At 42.9% G+C, this 19,168-nt stretch overlaps 1 protein-coding gene and 1 long non-coding RNA gene across 2 annotated transcripts; one reads left to right on the top strand and one right to left on the bottom strand.

Moving 5' to 3' along the window:
- Positions 1-1,698: 1,698 nt before the first annotated feature.
- Positions 1,699-15,896, bottom strand: ALKBH1 (alkB homolog 1, histone H2A dioxygenase). Its single transcript, XM_071745885.1, has 6 exons — positions 15,586-15,896; positions 12,629-12,737; positions 8,519-8,681; positions 4,689-4,779; positions 3,624-3,817; positions 1,699-3,065 (listed from the first exon to the last, which is right to left on the bottom strand). Exons 1-6 carry the CDS (start codon positions 15,844-15,846, stop codon positions 2,642-2,644), a joined length of 1,242 nt encoding a protein of 413 aa, XP_071601986.1. The 5' UTR covers positions 15,847-15,896; the 3' UTR covers positions 1,699-2,641.
- LOC139797081 (uncharacterized) lies at positions 15,797-16,110 on the top strand. Its single transcript, XR_011726278.1, has 2 exons — positions 15,797-15,881; positions 16,051-16,110. It is a non-coding gene; the product is annotated as an uncharacterized lncRNA (long non-coding RNA).
- Positions 16,111-19,168: the final 3,058 nt, after the last annotated feature.

Below are 19,168 nucleotides of genomic sequence, written 5' to 3'. Positions count from 1 at the left end.
CTTCCTTTCCAGGTGGCCTTGAGTTAAACACATTATCTTCCTGTAATCAACTCATTACATTAATTTTCCTGCAGAATTGGTCCAGATGACCTCTTCTTTCCCTCTCCTCTGCTGTGCACAGCAGAACATCCGAGAAGACTGCTGTCACTGCTGCAATTTTGTGCTTGTGGCCCTTGGGCAGTTATTTCTCCTTTAGAGAAATTAAAAGCTACAGAGATTATCTCATACATGAACACAAGAGGTTCTGTTGTACCTATAAACAAATTTTATCAGTTCTCTGAAAAATCCTGTTGTGTCATCACAAACCTGAACAAATGAGGCAGAATATTACAGCCTGAGAGTTGTGTAGAGTAGGTCAGTGGTTCCCAATCATTCTGTCCTAGAAGGAAAATTAGCAGAATGTATCACTGGTTGAAGCTTCATTCCCCACCTTCTTCCCAGGGCTGTTGCTCTCTTCCTGAAATCGTGTTCTGAAAGTGCAGTTTGCAAAGCACACAGAAGTCCTGTAGTTTGCTCATTTATGCTCTGTTCTTCTATAATCACAGAACCAATGCTCCTGCTAGGCTGGCAGTTCAGGAAATTCTCCCTTCTTATAGTTATTATATGACTCTCTTTTTTGACAGGGTCATTTCCCATATGCCCATTTCTGGTTCATGGACTTTTCCTTTCCTGGGTGTCTGACACAGAATTAGATCAGGGTTGTCTCTCACCATGGCCTTAGATAACAGGCTTGACTGCAAGTCAGTTTCTCAGCAAATTCTCCACTCATTCACCAGTGACTTCTCATGACCAATTGCTAGCAGTAGTTTGCAGCATTTACTACAATTTCAAACTGCAGAGGATAAACACTGATTTTTTGTCCTTGACTCACAGGAACAATTGAATCCTGGAACACATGATTGCTTGTCATTTGTTATACATTTGTAGGCAACCGAAGACATTAGAAATTAAAACAATGGACTTAAAGCTCAGCCTGCAACATGAAGAGACCTGCTCCTGTTTGTGACCATCTAGTTCCATGACCTTATTTTCTCTCATCTTCATTGCTGAGTGAGTTGGCAGATTTTTGTTTCCCTCTTAAGGGTGAAGGCAATCTGCCTTCTCAGTGTCAGAAAAACAAATATTCCTCTCCCCTTCCCCACATTCAGGAGACATTAAGAGAACTTTGCTTTTTTTCCAAGACTTAGTCAACTTTCTTTTCTGGTCATGTTGCAACCTCTCTACATAGTAGCATTCACTCTCACAGGGCTCAGCTATAAATACACCAGGCCTAGGATAGAGAAAGGACACATTTCTAGCATAGAGTAAGATATTAAAACCCACATCTGATTATTTTAGCCATTAAATTACTGGAGCTGTCTGCAGTATTGTACAAGTGATTAATTGTACACATACACACATTTACTTATGCTTTTCCCATGAGGAAAAGGTGCTACATACATATTAAATTGGACTTCGGTACCACAGGCAACAGTTCCCTGAAACTGCCCAAAAAAACCCTGAACTGCTCATAAACAAAGTAGCCCTGCAGATACAGGCAGGGCTCCTCCACAGCAGCTGGCAGATGGTAGGAAGTAGATCCAAAAGAAGCCTGGAGGGAACAGGGCGAGGGATGCAGTAGCATTAACAATACACTGGAATAACGAACAGGGAAAGAGAGAAAAGAAGAAAAAAGACAGCCCAAAACTGATAGAGATCTTTAATTTAAAAATCCAGTAAGTTTATTCATTGGAAAGTGCAACAAAACACCCCAGGGATAGTGCATTCCACTCCAGCAATTAAAATTGCATTAAGAAGCAGATAGGAAGGTCTGAGTCTTAAAGAGAACTGGCACAAAAGCTAGTGCTTTTCTTTATTTTATGTATTTATCTTTGGGTGACAGAGATAGTCACTGATTATTTTTTTTTAGCTACTTAATTTACAACTTCATTGCTTCTAGTTGCAGGTCATTCTGTTCCTCAAAGATGCTAACTCGGGACCAGAGGACCACAATCTGCAGGCACTTAAGAGGGAGTAGTTTTAGAAGAATGGGGATGTATGGCTCAGTCACATACTTACTGTCGGGAGGAGACCAAGCTGGGAGCTACAAGATAGTTGAAGTAAATACTGCCCACAGTTGTTTCTCTCAAAAATCTGCAGTATGCAAAAAAAGTCTAGTTCCATGCATAAGAGGAGTTTCTGCTGCAACTGAGGGGGTGCAAGCAGGCAAAAGGAGAGCACAGGACTACTGCAAGCTTACAGCAGGTGTTGCTCGAGGGAGCTGCTGGTTTCAGGTCACTTAACTGATTTTTGCTGTAGAGATAATCCTCTTGGAAATGCTGCAGGTAGGTCTCACACCCTACCCTCCTTCATACTTGGTACTACACTTCAGCTGTACAAGCCCAACAGGATTCTTTTTACACATAGCAATGAAATCAACAGAGTCCATCTCCTGAGTCCCAGTCCTGAACTTATCTATCTTTTCCTTTTTCTCCCCAACATAGTTGTTACAGCAAGGACAACATTTATTCTGCAGAATAATAAACTTCTGCAGAAGTTTATTAATGCCAATACAGACAAATGACTTCTAGTATGATTACAATAGTTCCCAAGCCCATGTGAAGGTTGCCTGTCCAGTCCATGTCATCATGATCTTCTGGTCTCAGCTGTCTGTATTTGGTTTATGTCTCTTGGTTCTGCTGTTCTCCTGATGGTGACTGTCTTTAGAGGGTGCCTGGCCCTTTCCATTTGTCCCAGACTCCTCTGGAAATTTCTGACCCTCAGCCAGCACCTGCCGAATGGTCATATTAATGCGGGAAGACTGCAGGTACTTGGCACAGACCTGCCAGTCCTCATCAGAGCTGTGCTCAATGACTGAGCCAAGGGGAAGGTCTGAAGAAAGTGCTTGGTCCAGGCACGAAGGCAAAGCTGTCCCTTCAGGGTTGGGGAGGACCCGTGGGACAGCGTGGTACAGCAGACGGCTGAAGCCAGACATCACCATGATATCTCCACTGTGCATGAACATTGCTGTTGGGGCCTCCTCCCGCTTCAGGCCCCCAAGCAAAAATATTGAGGATTGCCCAAAACTAGAGATGGTATGAGGATGGAGAGAAAAGAAAACAAATTCAGGCAGAGGACAATTATATGTAAAGTTACAAAAGATTAGCAGCTAAATCTATTAAAAAAATAGAAACCACACAAAAAAACCCCACAACAACACAAAGCAACCAAGAAAACCAGATGGACACCTAGTAACAACTTTAACAATTGGAACAGGGAAAGCAGACTAAGAGGCTTGGTTCAAGGTGGGCACAGTGTAAGCAGTTGCTCTGCCAGGTCTGAACCTCTGCTGAGGTATTTCACCCTTGCTGGATACTACCCAGTGGCCATTCTGCTGCTTTACAACAGAACTGTGCCCTCTTCAAAGAGCTCTTCCACTCCAGGGGCTGCATCCATGCTATTCCAGCAGTCATGAAAGAAAATCCATGCCCTCGAGCTACAGATTCCTACTATTCAAATCTTCAGAGTGAGAATTATATACCCAATTAGCAAACTACATCATACCAACTTACTGTAACTATATGCAACCATAGAAAAAAAGCCACCAATCCTTCCACAACACTTCAGTGCTTTGCTTGACCCACCTAAATGATAAAAGGGGACGAGAATGGTCTAGTTCAGATTCATCCACATGAATTCCCAGGGAAGAATCAAAATGATAGTAGTTCAAGATCCCTGCTTGTGCTTGGAAACCTCGGAACCCACAGGCTTTGGCCACTTGTTCTGACAAGAATGCAAGGTCTGAAGGGAAAGGAGTGTGGTGATTTGCTGAGTACTTCTGGAGGAAGGAGAGTGGGGAAAAAAAAAAAAAGAAACACAAAACAAACCACACCCAGAACATCAGAGGAGCAATAACAATTGCAAAAATCCCCCAAACATGTAATGAGAACTAAGAAGTTTGGCTGATAGTCATGAACATCATATTTGCTTGAAAAATGACAAGAACATAGGCAGAACCACAGCAAATTTCTCTCATTATTTAATTCTGACCCATGCTAGACTACTAGGGACTGACTTGATTGTGGAGTTAATCATTGTATTCAGAAGTCAGTAGGTACTTAAGATTAGTATGAACCTACTTAAGTTCTACTTGGTCACTACCTAAAGCTGCCACTGGAAAGAAGTTCTGTATCTCATTTACAGAGCAAGCATTTTTCCTTGTTTGAAGAACAAGACAAACAAGAACCAAATGCAAACCTACTTTTCCTCTCCCCTGTGATTCTGAGAAGACTGGAAGGAAATAAGCAACTTTCTATTAAGACCACCAGTAACACCTGGTAAATATAAGGCTGCAGGCAGATTTGGTTAAGTATCTGCAATACACTGGTAAGACTGTGCATTTGCTCTGCCATCCTTTCTCAGCCACCTTCTAACTGAGTCTTATGGAAAAGTTTACTTTGGTCAGTAGTATCAAAACAGCTGTGAGTTGGTGAGACTGTTCTACCCTGGATCAGACTCAAGCTCAAAGTCACATCAGCAGCAGCCTCTTCCTGCCCGGACTCACCCCTACAAAGAGGAACAGTTTCACAGAAGTAGCTGTCTGCAAGCACCCAACAGTGTTTTCACCTGAAGTAGTTCACAATGCTTTTGTCTCAGGGCTTCTGAGTGCTTACAGCTAAGAAAAATGGAGAAGAATTTCATTTCAATACCTTAGTATCCCAATTATAATGGTAACCAAGCGTAACCCAGCGCAGCTTCTCTAATAAGCTTCTAGGCTCCCGTTTATTGAAACTTTTCCTTCTGCAAAGACAAAATGGAAAGTAACAGGATATATTAGTTTCTGAGGTGTTTTCTGGTACTGCAGCATACATTAATGAGATTTACTTATCCATATGACAGCTTATTAAAACCATCAATAGACTTATTATCAGTATAATTATTTTTTCCTCCAAAGACCTTGAAAATTCAGCTGATGCCATCTCCAGAACCCATAGGGCCTACTGCCAACTGCTGTCAGTTCAAAAGCTTGTATGTAACAGGTTATTACGTGGAAACAACACAATGAACGGGTGCAGATTCGTAAGTCAGAATTAAGTATGTACTATTTGAGCACCTGAAAGTGAAAGAACAGAATCTGTGAAGATCTATAAGCTGCTAACACAAAGAAAAATAATTTTAGGCACTTAATGGAAAATTACAAGAAAGGAAAACATTCCACCTGATAGTGAAGTGTATCAAGCTGCACAGTACTGCAAAGGACCACTAGTTGTTCTAGCTGTCCATCCTTAGCATGAATTGACTTGATGTTCAGTAAGAAACAAGACTGCTCTACCTGTGACCATACACTTCTTATGATGTCAAGAAGTCTAGATTGCAGGTGTCTGACAAAAACTGTTCTTCTCAAGTGACAGCCCTGAGGCAGAGCGACTCACCCATTTACCATTCTTACTTGAAGGTGGTGAAGGCAGGAAGAGACCTCAGGGACTGGGTTTTACTATGGCCAGTGGGAAAGTCCTTAAAAAGTTAGACTACTACTATAGCAAATGGGATAGAAACATGATAGACAAATACGAAAAGGAAGGTACATATATGTTTTCTAGTTCTCTTATTCTGGCAATTTCTGCTTCTTTTCTCAAGTTAAGCCATGTGTTATGGCAAAGAAAGAAAGAAAGAAAAAAGGGAAGTGTACAAAGAACACCCTGATAAACTGTAGCACCGGATGGTTGGCTCTCATCTATAGCCTCATTAAGTTCAGTTCCTGTTTGGCAAAGCAGGATTCATATTTGTGCTGCCATGGTCAAATCCCAGCCACACATCTGCATTTAATGTGCACATCTACCTGGATACAGCTTGTTTCTGCCCTTCACCTATACTGTACTGACAGCTCCTAAGTTAAAGCAAGAACAGGAGTAAAAGTCCAGTTTCTTTACCATTAGTAATTCTTCACAGCTCACTTAAAGTCATCTTTCCAGTTTCCATCTTTGTCCTGGAGTAACAGCAACTATAATTACCATAATGCAGCAACACAGAGCTGTCAAATCCATGCTGCTGTGAACAGTTTATGGAGTGTACAAGCAGGTGACAGCATTTAGAGAAAAGGGAGAGCCCACAACTCATTCCTCTACATCTTTCAATTGCCAAACACAACATTTTTAGCATTTACCTTTTCAAAGTGCCCTTCTTTTGCTACAGTGCTTGCACAACAGCTGGAACCCTGATGTGCTCAGTAGGTCCTTATTCCCAGAACTCAATATTTTATATGTGGTTTCACATGTGATTACTCAGGAGACAAAAGCCTGAGTGTTACTTATCAGAAAACAGTAAGTTCCTAGGGCTGTCGCAGCAGGTGCTCCTACACAAAAGTGCAGAAAAATTCTGGCATAACTGTTATGGTAAGACTGATCAGCAGGGGGGCTTTGGTCTGAAGATCCCTTTTTTCTTTATTTACTGGTATAATTGCATCTATAAAGTCTCCCCAGTCTTGTCCATATACACAAAGACATCCCTTTCAGGATGCTACACCCCACTTTATACTTTTAACTGTCCCCAGCACCAAAGAAAATGCCCAAGCTTCACTCTGTGAAGAGAGCATAGCACACATTTTCCTTGACTCTGTTGTGAGACCCCACCCTGGAGTACCATGTCCAGTTCTGGAGCCCACAACACAAGAAGGACATGGAGCTGTTGGAGTGAGTGCAGAGAAGGGCCACAAAGATGATCAGAGGGCTGGAGCACTTCTACAAAACCAGGCTGAGAGAATTGGGACTCTTCAGCCCAGAGGAGGCTCTGGGGAGACTTTAGAGCAGCATTCGAGTACCTGAAGGAGGCTACAAGAAAGCTGGGGAGGGACTTTTGACAAGGGCATGTAATGACAGGACAAGGGGCAATGGCATAAGACTGGAAGATGGAAGAGTTAGGTCAGACAATAGGAAGAAATTCTTCACTGTAAAGGTGGTGAGACACTGGAAGAGGTTGCCCAGCAAAGCTGTGGATGGCCCTGCTCTGTAAGTGTTCAAGGCCAGGCTGGATGAGACTTGGAGCAACCTGGTCTAGTGGAAGATGTCCTGGCCCACAGCACAGAGGCTGGAACGAGATGATCTTTAAGGTCCCTTCCAACCCAAATCATTCTATGATGCTATGATTTCTGGGAACTGTATGGATTCTCCCTACCCTGCAGTTCCTTCATCCTGAAAAGAGCAGATAAACCATGACCCAATCACATTTATCCATCTTCCTAATGGATTTAAAAGTCATTTAAATTGTGTCCAATCTTGGAAGTAGACCCCTTTCTAGTTAAGTACTCTATTTCTCCCCTCCCCAAAAGGCTCTCTCTCCAGATACTGGACAAGTTGGCTACTTTGATCTGCTGTGCTCGAGGTAAAAGCATAAATACAGCAGTTTGCCAACTTGAAAATGCAGGTAAGTGCTAAATGAAACTGCCAGTTTTGCTGCCAGCCATCACTCTCCCAAATACTCTTTTCAACCGAAACGGATTCAGCTGCAAATTAACCTCTGTTCTAATCATTCTCTGTGCCTGCAGGAGGTGCTGCTGGGAAAGGCCCATCAAACTGGAACAGTCAGGTGAATTTCATCTGTAGGCAAAATACACAATATTTTCAAAGAACAATTCTTCATCCTTGATGCAACACAAAAAGGCATCTGAATTTCTGCAACTAATTCTGACTGAGCCTGGAAAACATAAGTGGGGACATAACTTCTCTCCCAGGCACAAATATTTAGAAGTTCAAATCTTGTTTTTGACATTCCGTATCTTGTAGATGTTAAATGTATTTTTGATGAAAAATCTCAGCATGTCAACTTACTAAGAGACCGAGGTGGAAGATGAGAGTTGCAGGGAATTCTGGTCACTCCACCACATAAAACGAATTGTTAAGAAAAACAAGCAGTGAAATCAACAAGTTGATGATAATTATCCTAGTAACTAGATTGTGTACTGCACACAGCATCTTGTAAGTACTTTTACAGGTGACACTATAATTAAAAAAAAAAAAAAAAGTCTTAAAAACTTGGACTTTAAAACTTTCTACTTTATTTGAAAACTTGGACAAATTCTACGTTAACTTCCAAATTGAGCAGAGGAAAGGCAGCTTTCTGAACCTGTGGGAATCTTTTAGAGGAAACAGGATTGCCATTAATCCCCATCCTGGATTGAATTAAAACAAACAAACAAACAAACGAACCAAATAAATACTCTGGAAAACAAAACCACAGAAATTAGCTGGCTTGAAAGTTGAAAAAACTGCAGGTAACACCCTTTCAGTTACAGTATACTAGATGTGACATCTAACTGGGAAGAAGAGCTAGCATGAGTGGGACATTTGCTAAGGACCCCTTTTGCCTCAGGAAAACTGAGGCCTGGAGGGGCCTCATGGCTCTATTTGTAGCTGAGCTTTGCAAGCTTCCAAAAACCACGACATCAGCTAGGGTCACTATTTTGACTGATGGCTGATAGACCTTCTCAGAGCTAAGAACTTGTGGCTTCATTAGTTTTGACCACCACGGGTTATTGTGGACTTACCTTAGCTGCTCCTTGCTCTGTCCCCACAGGTCAGCTGTCTTCTCAGGAGCCATGTGCAGGTCCAGGTTGCAGACATTGGGTTTCTGGGGGTATAACTTGAGACATTGTTTCACCCAGTGACGCTGGCAGCCCGGAAGGAATGGGTTTAGTATGAAAATAAACCCTGAGGACAGAGAAAAAGGGAGGGGGTGGTAAGAAATATGATTAGGCATTTCCCTGACTTTTCTAATACTAAGTAGTCCTCTCCTTTGCTTCATGCTTATTTCCAGGTAAGTCTGGTTACATCCATCTTTGTATTTCGATATGGTAATACTCAGCAAAGGGGATGGAAGCCAAGTTAAATCCCAAACTGCTTGCTGCTGACTGCAAATGCTTTTGCAGTCAGTGTTAATTAACAAAACAAAATAAACATGTAACTAGTCTGCACATTACTTTAGCCAGACACCTCAGACAGAGTTCGAGCAGCAGCCCAAACAAGAGGGTTAGCAGACACAAAACAGATTGATTTGGTCTACCTCTTAAACAGAGGAGTCCTTGACATAAGATCTGCCATCACCAGGAGAACTAACAGGATTCCTTGCTGGAATTTTCTCCCCAGCACCCCAGAGGTGTTTCCTCCCAGGTCAGTGTTGATGGGATTGATAAATAAGGATATGATGGAATGATGCTATTAACCTGTATTGTACCTACTCTGAGAATCAAAGCACTGTCTCATACTCACACTGTCAATGCACACACACAGACTCACCAACATAAAATTCAAAAAGAAAGAGAAAAATACAGGAGGAACAAAGGAAAAGGAGGTTTCAAGGTTTTGCCCTACTGTTTCTTTTTGAACTTTTTAGTCATATCAGTTAAACAGAGACAAAAATAGATGAAAAAGGAAGCAGTGAGGCTAGGAGTCTCAGCAGGATACAAATTGCCTTGTGGCTTTATGGAAGTGGTTGTAAAAGCACAGAAAAAGCTTCCTGCCAGTATATCTCACAGACCTCACAAGATTAAATTAACTAGTTAGAAAAAGAGCCTTCAGTGTATTAATAGTATACTGTCATTCATTTCACTCCATTCCCTGCACCCTGAGAATATGGCAGTCTTCTGGTAGTCTAGTTACAAGCATTTTGCTAGAAGCATTAAATTTACTTTCTGTTGGCCTCTGCACAGAACCGTGTAATAATATTGTCCTTCCCTTCTACAGCTTTTGATGTGGGGTTCTCAAAGCACTTTACTACATTCATTAAATTATACTCTACTATGCATGTATTATCTCCAGGTATTAATGAAGGAATTGAGGTGTGGAGGGCTAGTTACAGAGCTAAGAACAAGAATCCAAATTTTATTACTCTTACTTCAGAAACTTATAATATGTTTATGTCTCCCCGAACCTTTCATTGCTTACTTCTAAGAAAACAGATTAGTCTAAATCTACAGAACTGAGAATAACCACGATGAGAGTTACTTCTACACTGCTGATGTAGTGTAGATAGGCAGAAACCCCTGAATTTCTTGACGCTGAAGGATGTGCTCTGAGCAGAACTAGTTAAGACACTAGCAACAATTGGTTAGACATTACGAAGAAATTCTTTAGTGTGAGGCTGGTGAGACACTAAAACAGGTTCCCAAGGAGGCTGTGGATGCCTCTTCCTTGGAAGTGTTCAAGGTCAGACTGGATGAGGCTTTGAGCAACCTGGTCTAGTGGGAGGTGTCCCTGCCCATAGCACAGGGGTTGGAACTCAATGACCTTTAAGGTCCCTTACAACCCAAACCACTCTATGATTGTAGGAATGGACAGAAACTTAATTCTTTGGGGATCTGTATACTAAAGCAATCTGCCTTGAGGAAGCAAATGGAGTTCTTTCACTGTAGCAAAATCTTGCAGCTCACCGTGTATTAATTTACACCCAGTGACAGTGGTCTCCAGCCTCAGAAGTCTCCAATCTCAGAAGGATAAGACACGCAGACGTTTAGCAACAAGAACAACCCCTTATAGAATTAATTTGTGTCAGTTACAAAGACCCAAAGACTGCATCACCCACATCTCTCAGAACTCAGGGCAGTGCAAGAGAAATGCATCCAGCTTTGTCTTGTATTTCATTGCTCACTGTGGGGACAATACCAAATTACTTGCCTTCCATTTGCCCATAGACAAGCTAAAGAAATTCTAACTTATTTTAGAGGGCTGTTGGGGCAGTTGGTCCTTCTACTATACCTTCTCCAGATTTAGAATGACCAAATAAAGGTAGCTCCAAAAGGATAAAATATTATTCTTGTCAACACAAGACTTTATTGTAAAATTTGTTAATGTGTTTGCATTTCACTCAAGTGAAAGGTGTTCTTTGCCACAGCAGAAGAAAAATTGCAGTTAAGTGGAACACTTGTGATCAAACACCCTCCCCCATGTAATTGTTTGTAAAGACATTCAAACAGACATAAAATGACAAGTAGAGAACAAGCAAGGACAGCTGTAATACAACTGTTAAGTGGAACAAAAAAATTATAGAGGCAAAAAGGGGTGGAAACCTTTTTCCTGAAGTATTAAATTCCCCCTGTATTAACCAAGCCATGTGGCTAGGTGTGGCTGCCTCAGTTTCAGAAATGCTAGGCTGGCTTCATAGCAACCAACACAGACACTGACTGCAATCCCAACAAACCAAAAGAAACATGAGAAAAATCAAGCAAACAAAAATCCCTGAAATAAGATAGATTTAGGGAATATGAACTCATAAGCCTAACCAAAACCTCTCATAAGGTTATGGAGCAAACTTTCATGACAGCCACCTCCAGACACAAAGTAGTTAGGAACTGCCAGCATGGATTTACTGAAGGTAAATCTTGTGAGCCAAACAGGGGTCTTATGGGTACACTAAAAGAGTGAGCAAAAGCTGGCAGGGCCACCAGGCTTAAAAAATAGTGATTTGATAGTTCACAGTCTAACCAGTAGCTGTTATAAGCTGCATTCCTAAGGCTGATACTAGGGCCAAGACTGGTAACTACATCTGCATCAACATGGACAATGGGATATTCATCACTGTTAGCACAGATAGCAGTACATAGGCTGTAGCTGCTGAAAGGGATGTTGACTCATCCAATGAACAGGTCAGTAAGAACCTCAAGAACTACAGGAGTGACAGTTCTGCACTGGGTGCAGAATAACCCCATGCAACAGTACACCCTGAGGACCAGGGAGCAGCTCCAACTCAAAGTGTCAGGGGGCTTTGGCAGACAAATTGAGAATGAGTCAGTAATGCACTTTTGCAGCAATCAAGGCTTGTCACACTTGGGTCTTGTCAACAAGACGTACCTAAAAGGGCATAGGGCAGGTGAAGTCAGATTCTTCTCAAAAATGCATCGCAAGATTATGAGATGCAACAGTCACAAACTACAGCAAGACAAATTTTGGTTAGATACAAGATGAAAAAAAAAACACCACAGCACGAGTGTCCAGACACTGAACAGGTACCCAGAGAGGGTGTGTAATTTCTACCCTTGGAGATTCCCCAAACTCATACAACATTCTGGGTGACCTGATCTAACTTTTAGCTTGAGCCTGCTTTAAGCAGCGAGGTGGACTAGACCACAGGTCCCTTCCAACCTAATTTTTCTGTGATTCTACCAGGTGGCCTGCCAACCTCAGATCCATTTCAGTTTTTGAAATAATCTGCCTAATGATATTACTCTGTACCTTGAATAGGACAAGTAGTTGTTACTCACTTCATGCACTCAGCAGTTTACACCAGCAAGTAGATGCCATACTTCAGCCCTGAAAGTGACTGTATTTCAGTCACATATCTAATTTTAATGATATATGTTAAGGAGAAATAGATAGTAGAGAAATCTAGACTACCAAAAGCAAGAGGGATCCATTCTCATGAGGGTTGGTCTCGTTGATCAGAGACTGTCCCTTCTGTTCTCACCTTCATATACACTGCCACATTCCACCCTTTAGCTGACTCATTTGTCCTCCTGCACTTAAAACATTAAATTACACTTAGGCCAACCAAAATACCTTTTTCAGACAGGGCAAGGAGGATAAAGTGAAAGATGCCTGAATCCAAAGCAACAAGATTCTGTTTAGTTTCTTCTGATTTTCTTCTGAAAATCAGAAGTACCTACCTGGATACCCATTGAGGCCATAGGCTTTCCACTGGCTAACTGGCTGTAGTCCTGCTCTGTAGGCATCTTGATCACTGACTGAAGAAATACTGAGCTGTGATCTGAACACCTGGCAAAAAAAACCCAGATGCAGTTAAAACGCACACACAAAAAGGAAAAACAAAAAGGAACAAACACAAAACTGATTCAAGAATAGCACTTCTAAGAGTGCTACCATATTCCAAGCAAAGTCTTGTGAAAATAACAACTGTACCACAGAATTATTGTCTCAGCAACTGTGACCAGAACAGGACAATGCTGCTAAGAGAAATAGCATGTACTCATAGTTATCTATTTCCACAGTACATTATAAAATATTCTCGTAATTATCAGTCTCCATTAGAGAGCAATATCTAGTACCCATAACACTTTATACCTTCAAAGAACATTCCAAGTACAAGCTGTTTATTGTCTAAATAATTGTTTATTATTTAGGGTAGATGGCTATTCTCACCTGTAATTTACAGGAGTAGTAAGCAGTACAGTGATGAAGTGGACAAAGTTGTCCAATGTGAAGGACTACAGAAACCCTGTAAATTCTGAGTACCCCACTGGCACTTCTGTTCCCCGCAGCAGGGTCAACAGCTCAAGGCTTAGCAAGATATATTTTCTTGACATGCTCTCTTAGGTCACAATAACACATGTATTTAAGCTGCAATAAGCCAACAGTTGCTGAAAAACACAAAGTCCTCTGCTGTGTTCCCAGTCCCTTCTTCTCTTAGGACTAAGAACCATCTAAGGAAGGGCTGGGTAGAGGCAGGTTGGTTTTGTTCAGGTTTAGTTCATCAGCCCAGATCCTATATGGCTAAGCACAGGCTAACATAAGGAAACAGCCTGCCAGGCATAGTGGGAATAAGCAGGCAGAGCCAGGCAAATTTTTGTTTACAGCAGTCTGAAGTGTATATGAAAATAAGGCCTTTGCACATAGACTTGGCAGTGGTGAATGTGTAAATCAGTCTCTGCAGGCTGACAGCTCTGGTTGATGTCTTCTGAGCAATGGGTCTAAATTACATAGAATTTGTAAGAACACTCTGAACTACTGCTGGGTAGGAACTTCTAGCAACACATTCAGTTTTACCAAATTTTCAGCTCTCTGCCAAAAACAGCTTTGCAACTGCCACCCTTCATTCAGAGCACGATGTCCCCAGGAAGGCTCTTTCTTTGACTACAACTCTGCCACCTCTCTACCTTTTTAATCTGCTTGCACACTGACTGCTGTCAGGGCTTCTGGAGAACAGGAGATGATTCTATGCTGCAAAACTACATGTGCTGAATCAGTTAAAAAAGTCTGGTACCACGGCAGCTGGGGTATGTCATGCTTCATTGAAGAGCTCAATCACTCAAAGCAGTTTCACAGAATCACAGAATGTTAGGGGTTGGAAGGGACCTCGAGAGATCGAGTCCAACCCCCTTGCCAGGACAAGATCACCTTAAGTAGGTGATACTCGGTAAAGTACTCTCTCAGTAAAGTTTCTGAGAGAAAAGGAACAACAGTATCTGGGCCAGTCTGCCCGGCCTGTGGATCTTCTTAAAAGAGAAAGACCAGATGTTTTAAACCTGGGGATAATAATAAGAAAAGATGACTTCACTAGTAAAGTATCAACTTACCTTATAAGGCAACACGCACAAAAAGAATGATATGGAGAGGGGACAGATGTGTGTGATGCTTTTAAGTACTTTGAATTTCCAAGAAGGGGCTTAATTTTATTTGATAAAGGATTTCAAGAAAGGCTGAAATGTCAACAACTCCCTTGTTTAATACTAATGCCTTGAACAATTTCATAAGGGTCATGTTTTGTGTCTCATTAGCAACATGAAATTATAGTCTGAAATTATAGAAAAATATATATTCTAATGAAACAGTAAGAAGAAAAGGCTAAGCATTTGTCCTATGAAAAGATTTGGCAAGGTTTCATTTTAACTACTCCTTACTCCCTTTTTTCATACAGGCTCTAATATAGAAAATCCCTGGTTAACAATACTTCATCATTACCCTTTTCTGAGCTGACAAAAAGGAAGGCAAGTTTAAAGGATCACTTCTCCCTGACAAGATATTGTAAACTCTGAACCATGATGGCTATTTGCTTTCAGATGTGCTTCTGACTACACGTTCCAAATCCACTGTAACAGCTGGACCTGCCCTGATGACTATGTCACATGTTTATTACATGGGAGTAAGAAAGAAGATACTTTACCAAGGGGAAGACATCAAGAACCCTGGGCCCACACTGCACAGTGGGAGCAAGCGGACCCCATGTCCCTCTCCAGCTAGACTCTGGTCTTTCAGGGCAAAGGACCAGTAAGGCATAGGAAACAGTGTCGGCAAATACTGAAACTTGCTTTTTCCATCCACATGTTCCTTTGCTTCCCTTCAGTAAGAAGCAGCTCTATTAGAGGCCTTGGAGACCTCTTAGTGCAGAGCAGAGAGCTAGTTAAACATTATGGGTGTAAATAAACATAACCAAAAGCGGTAAATCAGTGAACAGGCGGTAGGCTGGGCAGGGGTGGCAGAGACAGCACCTTGTGCCCTCAGGTAGGGTCCCGTAACCCCGTGGGCAGCCAGCCCGAAGGGACACGGGACAAGCCGGCTTCTGGGTCCTGTGGGCAGCAGGGCCCCGGGCCCGCAGAGCTGAGGCCCTTCCTCAGCTGCTCCTCTCCAGTCTCCAGGTTTTAACCTTTACAGGGACCTCTTAGAGGGTCAGCTGAAGGACTGCACCTGCTAGCCAGGAACGGGACGGTATTAGAGACTGGGCGTCGAGCACGAAGGGAAGCAGCAGGTGGAGAGAAGAGGCTGCAGGCACCACCGCCACAGCCCTGCACCGAAACACGACTCGGGGGCCGGGACCGGCTCAGAGCGCGCCGCGCCGCGCCGCCCGGCCCCTCACAGCAGGACGAGGGCAGGAGGAGCCCGGCGTTACCTGGCCGCCCGGCACGGAGAAATCCACCACACCCCGCAAATCCGACGCGTCGCGTTGTCGATAGAAGCGAAAAAGACGGCGGAAAGCATCTTCCCCACCCTCCCGGGTCAGGGCGGCCGCCGCCATTTCGGCCTGAGCGCCAGGGACCGCGGGGGGTACCGCCCACTGCCGGGGCCGCCCCCTTCCTGCCAGAGCTCCCAAGATGGCGGCGGCCAGAGCGGTGCGGGCGGCGGGGCGCCGGTCTAGGCGGCTCTTCGACATCTTTGTGGCTGAAGTTCCCTGGACGGTGTCGAGCAGTGAGTCTGCCCCGCTCCCCTCATCCTCTGCCAGTGCTACGGGCAGGGTGGCGCGGGAGGGGGCGGCCCAGCTGCGTATGCCGGCACAGGCCGGGGCAGCCGGGCCAGGGCGGGTGCGGCTGCGCGGTACTGCCTGGGCTGTGTAACCGGGTGTGCTTTTTCCCCGCAGAGGAGCTGAGGGAATACTTCTCCCAGTTCGGGTCCGTGCAGAGGTGCCAGCTGCCGTTTGTGAGTACCCGCTTATCCTCCAGGCTGCTGCTTGTGTCTTCTCGGTAAAATGGGGAGAGCCTCTGGCTGGTGCTCGCTGGGCCCCGGCAGGGGAGGTCCTACTGCTGGGCTCTCCCCCGAAGCCTCTTCTTGCCCTCTAGTCAGATTTGCCACACTCTTCACCCGTAGCTGCGTTTGCCGGCTGTAGAGCGCATTGATGCGTAGGGATTTCCATTGCCTTTGAAAGAGCTTTAGACAGCACATCCCATAGGTCCGGCTGATGCTACCGTTTGTGAATAACCAATCTAAAAGTCCTTTGAGCTTCTCTGTTATAGTGTTATCTTTCTTCTGAAAAAGAATAAAATCTTTATGTACCTGTTTTCACTGGCCAAAACCAAACCAAAACGAAAAAACTAAAGGTGTGGGTGTGAACTATAGTCTTTACCTGCTGTGGGTTCGTACCCCATCCAGAGTAGGCTGCTACCACAAAAACTGGAACAACCTCAGGGTGCTCCCAAGCTGTCAGCTGTTCATGCCTTTGCCGTTTAGGTTATTTATCTTCTGAGCTGAGCATGTAGGTCAGGAATGATGGTATCTAATGCAGTTAGAGGTGAACTGTCAAAAAAAAGTGTTCCTTGCCCACTCTGTTCCTCCGTGTGAAGTAATGGTCTGTTAAATTAATCTCAGCATGTAGTGAATTTCAGTTCGGGGGCAATTGGGCTGTCAGTTGAGGGCTAGTTTGTAAATGGAGAAAGGTAGTTGGAAAGATTCTGGTTATTTCTGAATACTGATGCTTAGGTGTCTGTCTGCCTGCCACACTGTTCTCAGGCCCAGGGCAAAACCTCTATCTTCATTGTGAAGGCTGGCAGCTTACCACAGATCTGCCTGCAGTCACTGGTAAAAGCTGAACTGATGCACACGTTGATTCAGTGACTACTTTAGGAGTGTTCATTAACGCTTAAAACTGCCAGAGGTATAAAAATCTGCCAGCAGTGTAAGACACCTTAATTAAGGCAGCACTGCAATATGGAAACCAGGTGGAGTGACTACAGTACCTTGTTGGTGAAAAATACACCAGAGGTTGGAAGTGCTGCCAGTCATACCTGGTCAGTTCAGTGGCAGAGCTGTCGTGAACTCTGATGGGGATCAGAGTTGGGGTAAAAGGCACTTTGGTAGACCTGTTTTTTCTGCATTATCTTTATTGACGGCTGTCTCCTGACTGGAAAACTATTCTTAAAAATAATTTTATTTTTTCTTTTCAATGCAGTAAGTGCTTGTCACCTTGAATTGCAGCCTGCTTTCTTAGTATCTTAGGCAGCTGCTTTATCTTGCTGAACACTCAAGTACTGTGGTAGACTTATTTTCAATTCAGGCAGACATTCAAATGTCAGTTCTGTTGTGACTGGCTTAATAGTAGATAACTACTGCAGTTTGAAACAACTGGCTATGCTGTATTCCAGTCTTCAATTGTATCTTAAAATCTTTTTTTTTTAAGGTTGCAAAACACAAATTGAGAGAAAGGGAGGCAGAACAGGCTCCTAGCAGGCCCCCACATACTGTCAATAAGTACATGTCTTAAAGTGTGAAAAAGGCCTTGAAGCATCCAGGGTGCCGATTTCTGATAATTTCTGAATCCTTAAATTGAATATCCACAGTAAGCTTTTAACAGCCCGTGTGAGTATTCTCTACAGTAATTGAATTTTATTCTCTTCATCTGATAACTAGGACAAAGATACAGGCTTTCACAGACGTTACTGCTGGATTAAATTCTCAACTCCACAAGATGTTCAGAATGTGTTTCAGAAGGAATCCCACATACTTGAAGGTGCCAAGGTAACATGAGTTTAGTTCTGCCTTTGGTTGGACACGTTAACATGAAAATATGGTTGTTCCTAGTGTCATTAACCATTTTGCCACTTCGCCTGCTTGTAATGTTTTCAAAATCATCAACACTTTTGTTTATTCTCAGCTCATAACTCAGGGTCTGAGATCATACAGGTACTACAGATCACATACCAGAGATCAAAATCTCCTGCTGTGCTGAGCTAAAGGAATGTGAACACAGTGACAAGGAATGTAAAGCTAAGCTTGAAGCTTCAATGAAAGCTGCTTTTTATCTTGTCCTTTTGTACAGGAAAACTCTGCTTCCTGCTTTCATGTGTTCAGTATAATTTTAAGTTAGCTTTAGTTTACCTTTTTTTTTTCATTACCATCTAACATTTTAAATGTTAGAAAAGAAAAAACAGACACTTTGTCAGTCTCAGTGCATTATTGTTTGGTAACAAGAGCCAGTGTACACCATTAGTTAGAAAACTTAAGGCCAGTCTAGGAGTCATGCAAAAGTAAGTACCTTGTCATTGGCTAGAGCCAAACAATTGTATCATGTTGCTTAACTGCAGCAAATAAACAGCCATCTGTGTTGACATAAGGATAAAAGGACAGCAGCTCAATGGCTGCCCACAGCCATTGATATTTTAGCAGGTCACATGTAAAAATTATTAGAAACTTGCATATACTATGTTCACTAAATAAATACTATGTTCACACTTTGTTTCATTGACAAATTACAATGGGAATTTTCTTGCAGACTTACACGTGCTTCAGCTGACTTAGCTACTCAGACCCAGTAGTACGGTGATGCCACAAGCAGTGAGGATACTGGTCTAATAGACACGACCAGTTTCTGTCTCTGAATAATTAAGAAGAATTCTGCAATATCTTTCTGACAATTATTTTCTCATTTTGAGTCTTTCAAGGAGATGGTAAAATGAATAGGCAAGAGACTTCAGGAATGCAAGTGTGTTCGTTGTGATAGAAGTATTTTGCTTGACATGGTTCATACTACCATAGGAGTCTTCAGTGGTTGTAGTTATATCAGTACCTCTTCCTAAGGTGACCTGTGAGTTACAACTGTGGTGCAGAAATGGAAGCAGAAATGGAGGAGAGGTTTGCTGACTTCAGTCTTGAGTTGTGACAAGCCAGGCAAAAGCCTGATCCCTCACACACTGGGCTGAAAACAGGAATGTTAGCTGTATGCAGTTATCAAAATAAGTACTAGGAATAGTACAGATGAGTACTTA

The sequence above is a fragment of the Heliangelus exortis genome, chromosome 5, assembly GCF_036169615.1.
Source record: "Heliangelus exortis chromosome 5, bHelExo1.hap1, whole genome shotgun sequence".
Classification (NCBI taxonomy): Eukaryota; Metazoa; Chordata; class Aves; order Apodiformes; family Trochilidae; genus Heliangelus; species Heliangelus exortis.
The sequence above is the reverse complement of the archived record's forward strand: the minus strand, read 5'-3'. Positions and strand labels throughout refer to the sequence as shown.